Here is an 18,612-nt window from a genome sequence, read left to right on the forward strand (position 1 = left end):
CTGGTAACTCCTATCTGTATCGTTATCTATAAACGTCTAGCAAGAGTAGAAGAAGAATGGCACAGCATAGACTCATAAGAAGAAGTGCTCCAGAATTGTTATTTCATGTGGAATACAGTTATTTCATAAAACAGACATGTCAGGAGCGGAGACAAGTCCTCTTCAAATTGATCAAATTCCCAAATCATCCTTTAAATACCAAGTTTATCTAATATGAGCCGTAGGTGATTTAATACCCCTTGTTGCAAGATAGAGCCTTTTTGAGAAAAAAAAATATTCCAATCTGTATGACACATGTAGCAAAATCTTTTGCTGCTAACATATGAACTAACAGCCATTTAGTCTTAACCAGGTTTTCTTGCGATTATTATTTGAATTCTTGTGATTATACATCTGAATTTTTCTTGCGAATATATATCCGAATTTCATGTGAAAATCCGAATTTCAAGTTGAGATTCATATGCAATTCGAAGATTAGTTTACAGGAAAACCATTGTGTTTAGGAATTGAGTGGTTGAACTTGTTCGTAGGTACTTTTTAGTCTGGCCAGACCTTTGTATTATTTATGTATATTATTATTTAATTTTTAACATTGTGATTGATATTGATATTTTTAAGTATTAAATAAAGTACCATTGACTCCAGATATAGAGAGTGCCAAGCCCATTCTTTGATTTTTTATATTGTTCAAGTTTTCCATTGGCAACCTAAATGGCATCAAGTGTGATCACGACATCTAAAGGGTGAAAAACCTGGGTGCTTCTGACCGTTATACTCTGTCGACATTGAGGATGTCAGTAATTAGTTTCAATACGCTGAATCTCTCTGAAGAGACCTAGGGTATTGAAACTGCAATTCTTATTTTGGCCAGCAGGCCAACATAAGAAATGAGCAATTCTCCTCAAATCATGGTTCAGAATTTAAAAAGGGTTTTGTAGGCTCAAATACAATCTTCGAAGCCATAAAAAAATTAAAAAGAAACAAAAAATATAAAAGTTTTTATTCCGTTGAATAAAAAATAAAAACATAAATAACAAAAAATATAAACATCAATGGCATCAACATGTCAGAAAACGCCCATACTATTAAAATATAAAAATATTATTACAATGCAACAAATTGTGTAATGGAAAAAAGGGTCAAAATGGTTAATTTGCCATTTTTTCATCGCTTCTATTATCCCCTAAAATGTGATAAAAATATCACACACACTCCAAAATGGTATTAATAAAAACTACAGATTTTCCCACAAAAAATGAGCCTACACACAGGTCAGTTTATGTAACTATAAAAAAAGTTATGGGGTCAGAATATGGTGATGTAAAAAACATTTTTTTTACAAAGTTAAAATTTATTTTTACACTATTTAGGCATTAAAAAAAACCTTTACATATGTGATATCGTAAAATGGTGGAGGAATTGCATTTTTTTTCCAATTCCACCCCATTTGAAATTTTTCCACCGCTTTCCACTATATTGTATGCCATATTAAATTGTGGCATTAGAAAGTTACAGCTATGTGAACAGAAAAATGAAAAAGTTATGGCTCAAGGAAGAAAGGGAAGAAAAATGAAAATGCAAAACGAAATGGCCGCCCCGATAGGGGCGATCCTGTGTCATATAGGCCCTATATGTCCCTGACAAGGGATAGATACCGCCACCAGAGAAGAGACCTAATATGACTACAGTACAATAGTAATGTGATAAGTCAATGTATCAGAAAATTATAAAGTTAGAACAAAAATAATTGCACATAATACATATATGCTCCCAAATAAGCCAGTGGCATCCAGGTTTTGATCACCAGTGGAAAAAAAAGGAGCACATACCATATGTCCCAGGAATGCAAACTTTGGCCCGACGCGTTTCTCTGAACTGTTCTCTGGGGTCAGTTCGTCAAGGGACCACATATAACAAAAAAAACTCCAAGAAAACAAACTATACAGGAATGGAGGCAATAATATGTGTGCAAATCAGATTATATTCTTGTAGTAATACCCAAATGATAATGGTAAATCTCATGGCCATAAGGAAAGACAATTTCCACATTGCTTTTTAAGGGTAAAAATTGGGTGATTTTTAATGATCATCAGTAAAGGTTACCTTTTACACTGCTTAACAGATTAGCAACCAGTACATATAATTTTATTAGATATGAATTGGCCTGCAAGCTGGTTCTTAAATGTTAAAAGGAGTGATGTACAGTAGCTTTGAAAAGCAATTTGAGCACATGATTGTCAGTAGCTGTCTACAGCAAAATAACAAACAGTACACTAAATGAGCCTTGTCCTGTCCCTAGGTAAAACCTCTTTCTTTACCAATTAATTAAATTAATCTGTCTAAAAAATCCCCAAATATCTAACTATAGGACCATCAACTTGCTCAACTGGTTGTGTCTAAAGAAAACTTTCTTCCTTTGTTTTATGTGTGGCAGAGACATCCTGTCTCATCAATGTCCAAGCTCATAATGACATAATTTTCTTGTTTGCAATCATAGTGCCTATAACATGTCTATATTATCCAGCTGTTGGCTGAGGTTGACTGCAAGACATTATGGGTGAGCCCTCCAGCCAGGGCCCTGCCCAAAGTTACGTGATCCTCATCTTCATTTTCTCTGTCCTGCTGTGCTCACTGATGTAATGTGATTCGTAAAATGGTGGACACCCTTTTGAGAGATTCGTACAACTCAAATGTTAAGAACTTCAGCATCATTTGGAAGACAAATTTTTTGTGATCATCCCCAAATATACAAACTTCAGGCCTCTCAAGTCAAAGCCAAGGAAGAAGCTTTTAGTGATAGAATCCAAACATTGAAAATGGGGATGAGCGAATAGACGCTGACGAGGTGGAATTCGATCAGAATTTCAGGAAGAATTTGATTAGCAACGAATGCGAATCGCGCTTCATGGTAAAGAATCACAATTTTTCCTAAAATGGCGGCTACATGTGTGAGAACATGGGGCAAGGAACTCTGGTAAGGCGGGATGACCCATAATGCCATGCATGCAGCCAATCAGCAGCCAGCCAGCCCTGTGATGTCACAGCCCTATAAATACAGCGGCCATCTTGGATTCAGACATTTTTCAGCATTCGGAGTGCAGGGACAGACGTGAGAAGGCGCTAGGGACAGCAATAGGAAAAATCTCATTGTGACAAAAAAAACTGAAAAAAAGATTTATAAGTGCAGGGAAAGGATAGGGAGGAATCATTTCACAGCATTTAGTGCAGGGAGAGACGTGCAGGGAAAGATTATTTGGGGATCCAAATAGCCATTATAGAGCTCTGTCATTCCAGCAATTTGTTCTTGGGGTGCAAGTGCTATGTTGAAAAGCCTTTAGTGGCTTACATCTGTGGAAAAAGAAATATATGCAGTTCACTTCTGCAGCTATATGTGGTGAAAGTGTTTAGTGACGTATTTCATAGTGGCGTACTTCATTACAAAAAGAAAAATATATTCTCAGTTCACTTCTGAAGCTATATGTGGTAAAAGCGTTTAGTGGCCTATTTCACTACAAAAAGAAAAATATAGTCTTTTCACTTCTGCAGTTACATGTGTTGAAAGCGTTTAGTGGCCTATTTCAGTACAAAAATAAAAATGTATACGCACTTCACTGTTGCAGTTATTTGTGGTGAAAGCGCCTAGTGGCCTACGGTATTTCAGTGCAAAAAATATATATATTCTCAGTTCGCTTCTGCAGTTATATGTGTTGAAAGCGTTTAGTGACCTATTTCAGTACAAAAAGAAAAATATATACACACTTCACTGTCGCAGTTATTTGTGGTGAAAGCATTGAGTGGCCTATTTCACTACAAAAAGGAAAATATATACCCACTTCACTGTTGCAGTTATTTGTGGTGAAAGCGCCTAGTGGCCTACGGTGTTTCAGTACAAAAAGAAAAATATATTCTCAGTTCACTTCTGCAGTTATATGTGTTAAAAGGGTTTAGTGACCTATTTCAGTACAAAAAGAAAAATACACACACTTCACTGTTGCAGTTATTTGTGGCGAAAGCGTTTAATGGCCTATTTCAATACAGAAATAAAAATATATACGCACTTCACCGTTGCAGTTATTTGTGGTAAAAGCGTTTAGTGGCCTATTTCAGTACAAAAAGAAAAATATATTCATCGCTTTTATGGGTGTTTTAATTTGTTTTTAATTTATTTAGTTCAGCTAAAAGTATGTCAGACAGAGAAGTGCAAGGCCATGCACAGAGGAGTGGCAGAGGCCTAAATGTTTCTGGCGCAGGCAGAGGTCGCATCAGAGTAAGGGGGCGTGGCATCAGAAGTCGCAGCGAGAGGCCTGAGCTCTCAGTGTCATCTAGCGGTCGTGTCTTGACCAGCAACCCAGCAGCTCTTGAATGGTTAACTCGGTCATCCACTTCATCCCAAGTGACATCAGACACCCCCAGCCAACAGTTGGTGTGTTCGTCAGACACAACTCTTAGTTGGCATGGCCCGGGAGCAGGCCATGTGCCCTCACCTGTCCTCAACCTGCCTCTGTCCTTTCCTCCACTAGGCGGGCAAGTAGTGATGAGGAGAGTGGCGTGGGAGCTGGTGTTGCAAGGAGGACATCAGTGACGTGCAGACAGTACTCAATGATGATGATGTAGCTGATCGCACTTGGGAGCCGGGTGACGAAGGGGCTTTATCATTTTTTCTTTATATAATAATGTAATATTATAAAATCCATGATAAATCTGCAGTGTGGGGGCCCCGTGCGGCTTCTACACACTTTCAAAAGAATCCTTCAGCGGGGCGATTAGATGCCGGATGACCAGGACGCTCCATGACCTTCCCAGGAGCTTCTGTCGGGAGCAGCCGTTCATTTCTGAGACTTCCGTATAGTGTGGGTTGAATCCAAAGACTCTCTCCATCTCTGTGCATCACAGGATGTCCTCCTTCCCATCCATGATGATTGGGCACTCATGATGTTTTCCCTGATGAAGAGACCAGGAGCTGGTAGTTATGGTTTGAATCTTGATGAACTTTGCTACTTTTCTGGGCTCCAAGCAATCTTTAAGCTTTGTCTTCTCATTGTCTGTAGCTACTAGAGGCCTGTTCATGCCAGGCAGGTTCCCGCAGAAGTATCTGGCTCGATGAGCAGCCGATACCGCACTTGCATCAATCTTGACAGGATTCGTCTCCAGGTGGAGAGAAATTGTTTTTTGGAATGCTATCTCCATCGCGGCCACATTCTCGAATAACCAGAAGAATGGCTGAGTCTCTCCTGTCTTAGACAAAACTTTATTGAGTGATCATGGAAAGTCAAAAAACAATTGTCCACTGCCCCCATAAAGGCCTTTCCGGTGCCGGTTAACCCACAGATAATTCATTACAAGGACTGCCGCCAATTATCAGATCGAATTGTCCCCATTCTTCAATCTGTTTCCTGGTTATATTCTGTATGTCACCCACATATACAATCTGCCCCTGATGGCGTACCCGTCCTATCGTGATGGCGTCCTTACACACCTCTGATGATATATATTTTTCAACGTTGATTCTAAGCTTTTTCCATGATGACTGGGAACTCGTGATGTTTTCCCTGACAAAGAGACCAGGGGCTGGTAATTGAATCTTGATAAACTTTGCGACACTTCTGGGCTCCAAGCAATATTGAAGCTTTGTCTTCTCATTGTCTGTAGCTACTAGAGGCCTGTTCATGCCAGGCAAGTTCCCCCAGAAGTATCTGGCTTGATGAGCAGCCGATGCCGCACTTACATCAATCTTGACAGGATTCGTCTCCAAGTGGAGAGATATTGTTTATTGGAATGCTTTCTCCATCGAAACCAGGCCGATTCTCTCCTGTCTTAGGCAACACTTAATTTTTTTAATTAAATTTATTAAATATTAAATGGAACCAAAAATTGATTAAAATTATAAGGAACTAAACTTAAATTCGCCAATATATTATCCCAATCTTCGATGAAAATTTCCGGACAATCAATTTCCCAAGCCTTTGTGCTGGAGAATATGTATTATTAAATTGTGAAGAGCTGAAGTGGCCTCCTCATGCTGCTGCCACCTCCACACTTTGTCGTTGTGCCACTCTGTGGCCTCCTCATGCTGCCGCCACCTCCACAATCTCTCGTTGTTATGCTACTCTGTGGCCTACTCATGCTGCTGCCACCTCCACAATCTCTCATCGTCATGCTACTCTGTGGCCTCCTCATGCTGCTGCCTTCTCCACAATCTTTCGTCGTTGTGCTACTCTGTGGCCTCCTCATGCTGCTGACACCTCCATAATCTCTCGTTGTCATGCTACTCTGGCCTCCTCATGCTGCTGCCATTTCCACAATCTCTCGTCGTCATGCTACTTTGTGGCCTCCTCATGCTGCTGCCACCTCCACAATCTCTCGTTGTCGTGCTACTCTGTGGCCTCCTCATGCTGCTGCCACCTCCACAATCTCTTGGTGTCGTGCTACTCTGTGGCCTCCTCATGCTGCTGCCACCTCCACAATCTCTCATCGTCATGCCACTCTGTCGCCTCCTCATGCTGCTAACAACTCCACAATCTCTCGTTGTCATGCCACTCTGTGGCCTCCTCATGCTGCTAAGTCCACAATCTCTTGTCATCATGCTACTCTGGCCTCCTTATGCTGCCGACACCTCCACACTTTGCCTTTGTGCCACTCTGTGGCCTCCTCATGCTGCTGCCACCTCCACAATCTCTCATCATCGTGCCAATCTGTGACCTTCTGATGCTGCCGCCACCTCCAGACTCTGTCATTGGGCCACTCTGTGGACTTCTCATGCTGTTCCCACCCTTCCACTATTTTGGCTTTCGGCCTGGCTGACATCATCATTTATTTGACCTTTCTTAGAAGGAAGGAAAAATGAGACGCACAACGGATCCTGTCTGTGTAGTAGCTGTAATTCCTGTATGGTCTCATCAGAATTGGCTTATGATTTGGTACCCAAAAGCAGGAGTGGGTACAAAACACAGAAGACATGCAAATATTCGATTCATGTGTCATCTCTGTTTTAGATCCACTCCTGTTTTTTTTGGCATTAGCAATACTGATGGATTATTGAGCAAATGCTGACCGAGTGAAGGCGTATGCTCCACAGATAGGATACGTTTATTGTATATTATTGTTCTGACGGATCATAGGAAGGGCAAATTAATCAGTAACATCAATCACAAACTTACTGCTGACACCCTCTCCACTGTCTCAGGGGGGCTCTACTTGTATAAGCATTTAATAGAACAAGTTCTGTAGACATCCTATGTGGAATCAGCTGACGACAGCGCCAAGAAGAAGTACACTCCTTTTACACTAACATCGACCTGTAAGGCTGAGTTTATACTTCAGTTCTTTGGTCAGTTTTGGCCCAGTGACTGACCAAATAAGTGAAGTGTGCAGTGATTCTAAGAGCAACGCCTGTCATCTGCGTGTCATAGTGACTCACAGTATTATTTCACTACCACAGCAGACTCCCTATGCGTGTTACTGCAAGGCACAGTGTTCTACACCACTATAAAGGCTCTCTGCAGCCCAGAAATAGACATTTTTTAACGCAATTCGCTGCTTATAAATTCAGATCGAACCGAACTTTTCCCCCAAAATTCGGCAACCGGCGAATTGAATTTTTAAAAAATTCACTCATCTCTAATTGAAAACAGTATTCTGTTGTCCACAATGGCAAGGTGACTGTAGTAGAACTTAAATCTCCATGTTTGACTATGTCATGTGGCTCCTGCTGAAAATGGAGGAGACTGCAATTAAAGTAAAGACAATCTACACTTGTTAGAAAGTTTCTTTGGCAATGAGCTCAGCAAGAGACGCTATTCTTGCTGGGAATGCTTTCTACTCTGACCAAGAAATTAAGATCAACAGTGGATCCCTTCTATAACTCAGAATTCTATAATAGGGTACATAGAAATGGTTTTCTAAAATCGTATCTTTAAATACAAGTTATCCTTTCAGATATGAACTGAACTGAAACAATATTTCTGGGAAAATAAAATAGAAACTCGAAGGAACTATATCTAATAATTTGTGTACTCACTCTCTGTCTTTATACCAGCCCTCTCAGAAACTGAAAAAATTACAATAATTCTGTACTAGAATCATGACAATATACTGATTATAGCCTAATGCTAAATACCTAATCTCATCCTATAATGACAAATCTTTCAACTGATAACATTTACAGAGCATTGATACCGCATGTCCGAGCCATATCTCATATGACAAATGTTCAGTGGAGATCAGATGAATATTTGTAGCTAGGTGTGACTTTTCATAGGATTACGTTTTTGAATTATTAAAAATATACAATCTTTTATTAAATATATTGTGTTTATTGTATCTTTCTAGTGACATTGTTGGGTTCACTAATTTGTCCAGTACCAGTACCCCTTACCAGGTGGTGGATTTCCTTAACAAACTCTACACCACATTTGATGACATTATTGACAACTATGATGTCTATAAAGTGGAGACAATAGGTGACGCCTGTAAGTACTTTTATTAATGTTGTACAGTAGGGAAACCGTTTCTTTTCTTCTGCAGGTCATTATAACAAGGTGGAAAAAGAGCTCTACACAAAGCAGAAGGCAGCTTGGGCCGGTGTTCTGTTGTCAGCAGAAAGTGGCAGATATTATGTTTGGAAAAAAAGATGGGTTACTGGTGGCTCACCTGACTAGTACAATGTGTAGGTGCTCTAGGTTTAACTGATTTACATTATACAATAAAAAATGTGGAATAGAGCGATATAAACAAAATTGTAGATAAAAATTTGCATTTATTCCACATAAAGGGCAAGAGGGTAAAAGGGGGATCGTAAAAATACAATGCATAAAACTGGTACATGAAGTTAATACATGGTGAATGATAGTGATACATGGTGAGTTTGTCCTGGAAAGAGGGACTTTTGGGTAGTTTTAGATGCCACTGTAAAAAAATGATTTGCAGAAAGAGAAAAAAATATACTGGCCATTCAGCGGTGGTTGTTAGTAAGTTTCAGATAGTTTCCAATGCAGTCAGTTCATTGATAAGTTAATATGTAAATATAGTTGGTAGCCAGTCACTATTACTGATGATGTTAGTAGGGTTATAGATGTTAATATGTCAGTCGGGTGCTGTGCCTTGTGTGGCGTCCCACACAATGAAAAGGCCCGCACCCTGACTGTGGTTTACCTTCTCCGGTGGATTCGTATGTTGAGGCTGTTAGTGCGCCTTTCTGGACTCTGTGTTGGCCGTTCAGATGTTTTCCTTCGGCGTCCCACGTAGGGGGTGTGACGTCACATGTATGGCGTCCCACGTGTCTCGGGTGCGTTCGCGATCACTGTGTAGCGATCTTTTTAATCCAATGAAGGGGGAAGGTAGTTGTTGGAAGCGCTTCCAAAGTGTTCAATGGTGTCCATCCAGTAATATGATTGTGAGTTTGTTGGGTTTTCACCATACACGTTTTGGAGGTCCAGACTGCCTCCTTCATCAGTGGTTACCCGCTGTCTGCCATTGAATTGGCTTTTATACCCTGTCTGTGGTTACATTAAAGGACTGGACTGGATTTCGTTGTGTGGATGTGGACCACATGTTGTTAATTTTCCTTTTCTTCTTTTTTCTTAGTTAGATAATAAGGGAAGCGAGCTTTATGGTTACGGAAGGTTGATGTTGTAATATTTAGATAAAAATTTAGATACAAATTTCATAGTTGTATCGTTTGTGCGGTACCGCTGCTGTTTTTTCTGCTGTTGGTGCGTTTTTTGTGGCTAGTTTGCATATTATACTCCTGAATGTGTTCCATGTCTTGGATGTTCCCCATGGACTAGATTTCACTGCGTTGATGCGGTAAAACACAATATATCAATCTTTTCCGTCTTTTTTCTCTTCTTTTTGGATTAAATTATATAGGGGACTGGTTTTATAATTCTAGAAGGTCGGTATTGTAATATTTAGATTAAATTTACACAGTTATATCGCTTGTGCGCTAATGTTGCGTTTTCTATACAGCTTGAGCAGTATTGTTGTGTTTTTATACTGTTGGTACGTTTTTTGTGTGTGATTTGCACAATATATACCTAGATGTGTTACATGTTGGGATATCTTTTGAGGAGCCTTTCTTTAGGAGGAATTTTAATGGATGTATGCTAACGGTATAGAAGGGGACTGTATGAACCTCTGTCCATAGATCCTACATTGTTCTGGTGAGTGTGGATACGGAAAGTATAGTGTTGCGATGTTGGAACAAGGTCATGTTACTAGATACACGTAGTAACATTGTGTGTTCTTTGTGTCTTGTCTGCACAGTATGGTGCCGAGATATGTTTCATATTAAAATATCTTTACTGGGTGTTTATGAGGGAAGGTAGTGTGTTACGTGGATAGGTGGTGTGGGAGGAGTCTGTTCGGATTTTACATCTTCTTTTAGGCGCTTATTTTGCAGAAAGAGAAAAAAATATACTGGTCATTCAGCGGTGGTTGTTAGTGAGTTTCAGATAGTAATCTGTGTCGCTACAGCATCGGCTGGGGACGGACCTGGTGCTATGGAAGCGGTTTATTGATGATGTTGTCTTTATCTAGCAAAGAGTGAGAATCCGAGCTACACAGATTTCTAGAAGAGATCAATAAAAACCAGATCAATCTACACTTCTCAGCCCACACAAACAAAACTGACATAGAATTTTTAGATTTAAATATCAAAGTAGAAAATGACAAACTGACATGCCACACCTTCTAGAAACCAACAGCAAGGAATAGTTTTATCCTCTACTCCAGTTGCCACCTTCCTAGGTGGCTGGAAAACATCCCAGAAAGCTAATTTAGACGCTTAAAGCATAATTGCACCAATGAAGACAGATTCGAAAAGGAAGCTGAAACATTTAAAGAACAATTTATTGAAAAAAAATACCCCCTAACCAAAATTGAGACATCTCTGGCAAAAGTACGGAAGCTAGACAGAAATTCCTTCTTTAATGACAATACTGAAAACAAAGCCACAACACGAAAAGACGAAACTCCAAATCTCATACTACCATTCAATGCACAATACCAAAAAATTGAAAGGATCATTAGAACACATTGGCACCATATCCAAAAAGACAAATTGATAGGCCCCTCCATCTCCACGAAACCACACATTATATACACAAAGGCCCCAAATCTAGGCCTGAAATTTGCCCCATCCATCAAAACACACAACACAAAACTAAAATTATCATTAAATACATGGCAAAAACTAAAAGGATTTTACAGGTGCAACTAATGTTTCAACTGTAAACTCACTTCCTTCAAAAAGAAAACAGAAAAAATACACTCTACAACTACCTCCCTAGAATACCTAATAAAGGAATTTCTTACCTGTAGCAGCACAAATGTAATTTATATTATACAATACCCCTGCAAAAAACAATATATCGGCAGGACAAAAAAATTTAAACAGATTAGAGAGGAGTCAACCATATAGCCAAGATGTCACGTATTCAATCGAAATTCATCTTTGAGTTCAACACACTCATACTCCGTTCGACTGGGAGTAGGCGTCCGGCTGTTTCACCAGCACCTCTACCCCCACTCGATACGGGGCCACCACCCCTCTTCCACCTAGCAATAACCATCCCATAATAACTGATCCCCAAAGAAGATCATTGCATGAAATACTTCCACTACCATAATATATGGATCACATAATCCAATGCTCCCGTATTAGGGGAAGAAAAAGCATCCACGCATATACACTAATCTCCTTATAATTTATTGTATCATATTGTTTTAATTTACTATACAGATCCACATTGATGTCCTTCACACTGCCCATCTATGGAAATGCACAAAATAAGCGCCTAAAAGAAGATGTAAAATCCAAACAGACTCCTCCCACACCACCTATCCACGTAACACACTACCTTCCCTCATAAACACCCAGTAAAGATATTTTAATATAAAACATATCTCGGCACCATACTGTGCAGACAAGACACAAAGAACACACAATGTTACTATCTAGTAACATGACCTTGTTCCACCCTCGCAACACTATACTTTCCGTATCCACACTCACCAAAAACAATGTAGGATCTATGGACAGAGATTCATAGACAGTTATAGGGGAGTGTCTATGTAACTAGCTGGTGGGAGGAGCTATAAACTAGCTGAACATTGTTAGAGGCAGTGATAAGGGAGTGTCTATGTAACTAGCTGGTGGGAGGAGCTATAAACTAGCTGAACATTGTTAGAGGCAGTGATAGAGGAGTGTCTATGTAACTAGCTGGTGGGAGGAGCTATAAACTAGCTGCGTGGTGTTAGCGGCAGTGATAGAGGAGTGTCTATGTAACTAGCTGGTGAGAGGAGCTATAAACTAGCTGGGTGGTGTTAGCGGCAGTGATAGGGGAGTGTCTATGTAACTAGCTGGTGGGAGGAGCTATAAACTAGCTGGGTGTTGTTAGAGTCAGTGATAGGGGAGTGTCTATGTAACTAGCTGGTGGGAGGAGCTATAAACTAGCTGGGTGTTAGGGGCAGTGATAGGGGAGTGTCTATGTAACTAGCTGGTGGGAGGAGCTATAAACTAGCTGGGTGTTGTTAGAGGCAGTGATAGGGGAGTGTCTATGTAACTAGCTGGTGGGTGGAGCTATAAACTAACTGGGTGTCGTTAGGGGCAGTGTTAGGGGAGTGTCTATGTAACTAGCTGGTGGGTGGAGCTATAAACTAACTGGGTGTCGTTAGGGGTGGTGCTGGAACTGTGGTAGGGAAAGAGGTGCCTCATGGGTTTGGTTGGATGCAGCAACAGGAAGTGCTACATACAGGATAGAAACAAACCAGAGTGATTTGTCTTCATGGTGAAAAAGAATGTAGTGTACATGAGATAAGAAACTGCATGAACCAGAGTAATCCTGGACAATATCCCGTTAAATGTAAACATTCTGGCCACCTGAAGGCACCACCGTGGGGGGCTTAAAGGGTTATTCCTGTCTGGAACATTTATGGCATATCCACAGGGTGTACCCCTAAGTGAATGGAGACAGCCACGTATGTGGGGCCCCCTTTCAGAGCAGACATGAGATTGGGTCAGAAACTGGACAGGTCACACCCTTGTGCATACTCTATAAATGATGGAAAAAACATTTAAGAACTGCATTTATAGTTTGGGCACTGATTCCTATAAATACATCTGTAATAAAACAGTGTGCAATAGGTGCTAAGCGCCAACTAGTAGTATCTGCAGGCAGCTGTCATTTTATCCAGGAATTGTATGGCTGTGTGAAGGGCCATAGGGGAGCTCTGATCCCTCTAAGGATAGATAGTATCATTCGTGAGCACAGAATTTCAGGAGAAACAGCAGGGAGACACTACCAGAGAAGATGTAAAGTACATTAAAAAGACAAAAAATATTTTCATTTCATGTATATTGCAATACTAATTTGTGTGAAACCCCTATTCATTGCATAGAAATACTGTACCTTTCATGTGATAACCCTTTTAAGAATAATGTGATAATGAGGAAACACTTTATGTGACCGAGTAATATGTGTACATTCTTCTCCATTCATGTTCTTTGTAGATATGGTTGTTTCTGGAGTTCCCAAAGAGAATGGTATTTACCATGCAAGTGAAATTGCAAGTATGGCATTAGATTTAGTTGGTGTGTGCAAGACTTTCCGAATACCACATAAGCCCAACACACAGCTAAAGATACGCGCCGGAATCCACTCAGGTATTTTCATGTATAAATAATAATCTTTCCACAATATTCAGTGTATTTGTCACAGGAAAAGTGTTAAATAAAGGTTTTGGGGGTCATTTATCAAACTGGTGTAAAGTAGAACCTGCTTAGTTGCCCATAGCAACCAATCAGATTCCACCTTTCAATTTTCACATCTTTTTTGGAAAATGAAAGGTGGAATCTGATTGGTTGCTATGGGCTACTAAGCCTGTTCTACTTTGTACCAGTTTGATTTGTATATGCCTACTTATTCTGCAGAATGTCTAAAGCTTCTAGACAGGTATAAAATCTAGTCATCTTTGCACATTTCCTAAATATTCTGTAGATACCAAGTTCATTTTAGGCAATGTGTGAAACTAAACAACTGCAGCGGTGGCCAACGTGCACATTGCAAGCCTTCTCCTTTGGCTATATTAACTCAGGAGGTTGCCTCACAATATTTTCACTTCATTTCATTTCGTGCCTCTTCAATCCTTGAAGATGGAAGCAAGTAAATTATGAACCTGTATATGTCATTAAGTGATGGGGCAGGTTTATGAAAATGGTCTAAAAGAAAAACACAGCGTTGCTTTCATTTTTCAAGAGCACCGTGAAAAATGAAAGCCGAGCTTTGATATGGATGCTATGGGCAGCAAAGATAGGTTTTCTTTTAGGCAGTTTTTCTTAAAGGTATTTTCCTATCACTAGGATATTCACAAAGGTCAAATTGGTGAGGGTCCCACCTCTGGGACCCCCTCATATCTACAGAATAGGGCCCCCTGAAGGGAGAGCAGATGTTCATGCATGGCCATCCACCATTCACTGCTATGGGAGTGCTGAAAATAGCAGCGTGCTGGCTTGGTTATTTCCCACAGCCCCATAGCGGTGAATGGAGGATTGGCCACACTTGCGTGGCTTGCTCTCTACTTAAAAGCTAAGGGACATAAAAAAAATACTGAGCTATTTTCAGAAGTCTCATGGCAGTGAAGGAAGAGGATGCTACCCATGTGTGGTATGCTATCCTTCACTTCAGGGACCCCTGTCTGGAAAATGGAATCTGTCTCAGACGTGGGACCCGCACCTATCTAACATTTGTGGCATATCCAAGCGATATGCTGCAAATGTTGTGATGGAAAATCCCTTTAAATCTCCTCAAATATATTTAAAGGGAACCTGTCACCGGGATTTTGTGTATAGAACTGAGTACATGGGTTGCTAGATGGCTGCTAACACATCCACAATACCCAGTCCCCATAGCTCTGTGTGCTTTTATTGTGTAAAAAAAACTGATTTGATACATATGCAAATTAACCTGAGATGAGTCCTGTACGTGAGATGAGTCAGGGACAGGACTCATCTCAGGTTAATTTGCATATGTATCAAATCTGTTTTTTTGCACAATAAAAGCACACAGAGCTATGGGGACTGGGTATTGCGGATGTGCTAGCGGCCATCTAGCAGCCCATGTCCTCAGCTCTATACACAAAATCCTGGTGACAGGTTCCCTTTAAGTTCAAATAGAAAAACAATATCAACTCCATAAAATACCTAGGCATTCTGTTAACCTGTTTACGGCCATGTGTACGGTATGTAGTCTTAGGCTTTAAAGAGGGTTTAAAATTCCCTCTTCCGCAATCTAGCAAGAGCAGGTTGGATACCCAGCTATCAGAGACAGCTTTAGACCCAGAGGAGAACAGTGAAGCTGTTTACAACTACTTCTGCCTATGAGCATACAATGCTATGTAGTGAACAGAGGAAGAGGCAATGCCACTGTCTCTACAATCACTGTGTCCTGGCACAATTACTTTAATTTACATCAGAAAACTGGCATAAATTATAGTTGAAATCTACACCAGCTCTGAACTGGTATAGATTTTTAAGTCATGCAAGCGACACTGATTATTAAGATTGGCATACGATATGCCAGTCTTACTGAATGAGTGTATCTGTACCCTAATGGTTGTGTGATGGTCAGGGCTACAATGCAACTTTTTATAGTGCCACTGATTGATTAATTATTAAATAGCTGCTGCAGTCCACAAGATTGCATAAAACTCAGTACATTCATTTAGATTGCCACTATAGCTAATTAGTACCACTATAAAAAGTTGCAGTGTAGCAAAAGCCCTTCCTTACTTTTCCTCTTGGCTCGAGATATTCGGTATAGACAAAAGTATTGGGACACCTACACATTACACCTGCAGGAGCTTTTATGCTTTCTATTCTAAATCCATATGGTTATTAATATAGAGTTGGTCCCCTCTTTGCAGCTAAAACACCTTATACATTTCTGTGGAGTGGAGTGGAAGGTATTTTAGAGTGTGTCTATGGGAATTTTTGCCCATTCATCCAGAAGAGCATTTGTGAGGTCAGACACTGATGTTAGACAAATGTACCTGGCTCACGATCTCTGTTTTAGTTCATCCCAAAGGTGTTCAGTGGGAGTGAAATCAGGGTTCTATATTGGCCAAACTCAAACAGCCTTGCCATAATGGACCTTGATTTGTGTGCCGGGGCACAGTCATGCTGGAACAGAAAAGAGTTCCCACAAATTAGGATGCATAAAATTGTAAAAAATATCGTCATGCTAAAGCATTAAGATTTTCCTTCTATGGAACTAAGAGGCTTAAGCCAACCCCTGAAAAAAAAAACATCACCATCCACCAAACTGGAACATTGCAGTTAGACAGTAACGTTCTCCTGACATCCGCCAGACCCAGACTTGTCCATCAAACTGCCAGACAGAGAAGCGTGTCATCACTCCACAGAACACGTTTCCATTGCTCCAGAGTCCAGTGGTGGCGTCTTTAAGAACACTCTATCCAATGCTTGGCATTGTGCCTGGTGATGCAAGGCTTGCATGAAGCTGCATGCCCATTGAAACTCATGCCATGGGTGCTGATGTTAATACGAGAGGGGTTTTGGAATTCTGCAGTTATTTAGCTAGCACAGCATTGGCAACTCTTATGCACTATGCACCTCAACACTCAGCAACCATTCTTTGTAACTTTATGTGGTCTGCTATTTCGTGGCTAGGTTGTTGTGGTTCCTAAACACTTTCACTTTGCAATAGTTGATGGTAGAATATCTTGGAGGGAAGAAATTTGACAAACGGACATGTTGCAGCTGTGGCATCCTATTAAAGTACTACGCTCTTTAGAATGACCCGTTCTTTCACAAATGTTTGTAAAAGCAGGCGGCATGTCTAGGTGCTGGATTTTATATACCTGTAGCAACGGGACTGAATGAAATGTTAAGCAGTCGGTGTGGAACTGCTGTATCAACTTAACAAATTTGACATGGGGCTACTATTAAGGGCATTAACCTGGCAGTCCCTAGGTTTTCACCCTTTAACCCATGTACAGGGATCTGAACTTTGCTGCAGGGGAACTACCAGGCTGCTAACTCCAGGAGTAGTTTCTGTTTATTTGACAGCTGACACAGTGGTCATTAGACACCGGTGAAGAGCACCAAGGGATCAGGTAAAACCATAGTCAGGGACAGGCCAAAGTCCAGGCAGGCACAGTATATGCAATCCGATAAACAGTCTGATGTCAGTGCAGACAGCTCAGAGTCAGTATAATCAAGTAGAGGTCAAGTTTAAATGTAAAAAGACACAAAGGGTGTCATTTACTATCAGATATTCCAGTTTTCTACAACATGTACCACCAGGAAGAAAGGAAGAGCAGGAGGCAAGTCCACACTGCTGGAAAAAGGAACGCAGGGGTAGGTCAACAGAGCAGCAGCCTGGGCTGCCACTGTAACAGAAACACCTGAATGCAATGATTAAGAGCTGTGTCCCAATACTTTTGTCCATGTAGTCCATGAGATGAGTGGCGAAGGATGAGTAGCTTTGAAAGAAAATAACATTTTTGCATTACTCATAAGAGTAACGGAAAAGTTTGTCTATTTTTCACAGCTGGTCATATCGTGCCACTCATCTTGCGATATCTTGAGCCAGGAGAAAAGGTAAGAAAGGACAGATTTGTACACCCTAATGCTTTTTATAGACTTATTTATTTGCACAAGTTTAAGGGTACATCACTTGTAATATGTGTATGATAAACGTGTATGATCTATAGGACCTGTGGTCGCTGGTGTTGTTGGAACAAAAATGCCCAGATACTGTTTGTTTGGAGACACAGTGAACACTGCTTCAAGAATGGAATCCACAAGTGAAGGTGACTTTTTTACATTTTTCTCTTCATCACATTTTGATCAAAAATGGCATTACTACTATTGATTGGACAAGTTGCAGCTGAATGTAAAAACTATTATGTAACATCTATGAGGGCTGTTTATTCCAGTTGAAGAGGGTGAGGTACAAAGCAGTGGATGAAATATCTGTAACAAGCTGAAAAGATAAAAGACTCTTACTGTTCCATGGCAACATTTTCTTACACCATCCGACTAAACATAACTTCAAAGCTATCAAGAGTGCGGGGAAGAAGTGATAAGTGACTACTGACAGTACATTCTGCAACCTTTAGGCTTAGAAGGCATTGGGCCTCATTGCACACACATAGACTAAAAATACAAACACAAAAAATGTGCATTGTGTAAATGTATAGTAAACCAGGGCTGTAGGGTCTGAGGTACCTAAGGTGGTGCTTGCAGCAGAGTTGGTGCAATCAAGTGGCCATGTTCATGAAAAATACATGATATGGTTGTACAAATAGGTACGGTGTTAAGGTATTGCAGCATAGTGTCATAAAGTAACTATATAGAGGTAGCCATAGGCACTGACAGAACTGTGTAAAATGGTTTGATTTTGTAAACACAAATTTAGGGCGCAGGGCCTCTTTTAGAGTGCCCAAAACTACCAATCCGGTAGTAAACTACATACAACATGGTATATTACTTCTAAGGTTCTATACGTAGCCATAATTTCACTAAAGACTATTTAACAACTATAAAATATTTCAGAAGGAAGAGATAATGGTGGTCATTTATTAAGACTG

At 40.4% G+C, this 18,612-nt stretch overlaps 1 protein-coding gene across 1 annotated transcript in view; it reads left to right on the plus strand.

Annotated features, from left to right (window-relative positions):
- Positions 1 to 18,612, plus strand: part of LOC122927542 (atrial natriuretic peptide receptor 2-like) — a 165,986-nt gene that overhangs the window by 140,786 nt on the left and 6,588 nt on the right. The window contains exons 19-21 of the mRNA XM_044279476.1: positions 8,329 to 8,468; positions 13,511 to 13,663; positions 17,734 to 17,832. Of these exons, the coding sequence (XP_044135411.1) occupies positions 8,329 to 8,468; positions 13,511 to 13,663; positions 17,734 to 17,832 (392 nt within the window). The remainder of the gene's footprint in view (positions 1 to 8,328; positions 8,469 to 13,510; positions 13,664 to 17,733; positions 17,833 to 18,612) is intronic.

This window comes from Bufo gargarizans, chromosome 1 (genome assembly GCF_014858855.1).
Source record: "Bufo gargarizans isolate SCDJY-AF-19 chromosome 1, ASM1485885v1, whole genome shotgun sequence".
Lineage (NCBI taxonomy): Eukaryota > Metazoa > Chordata > Amphibia > Anura > Bufonidae > Bufo > Bufo gargarizans.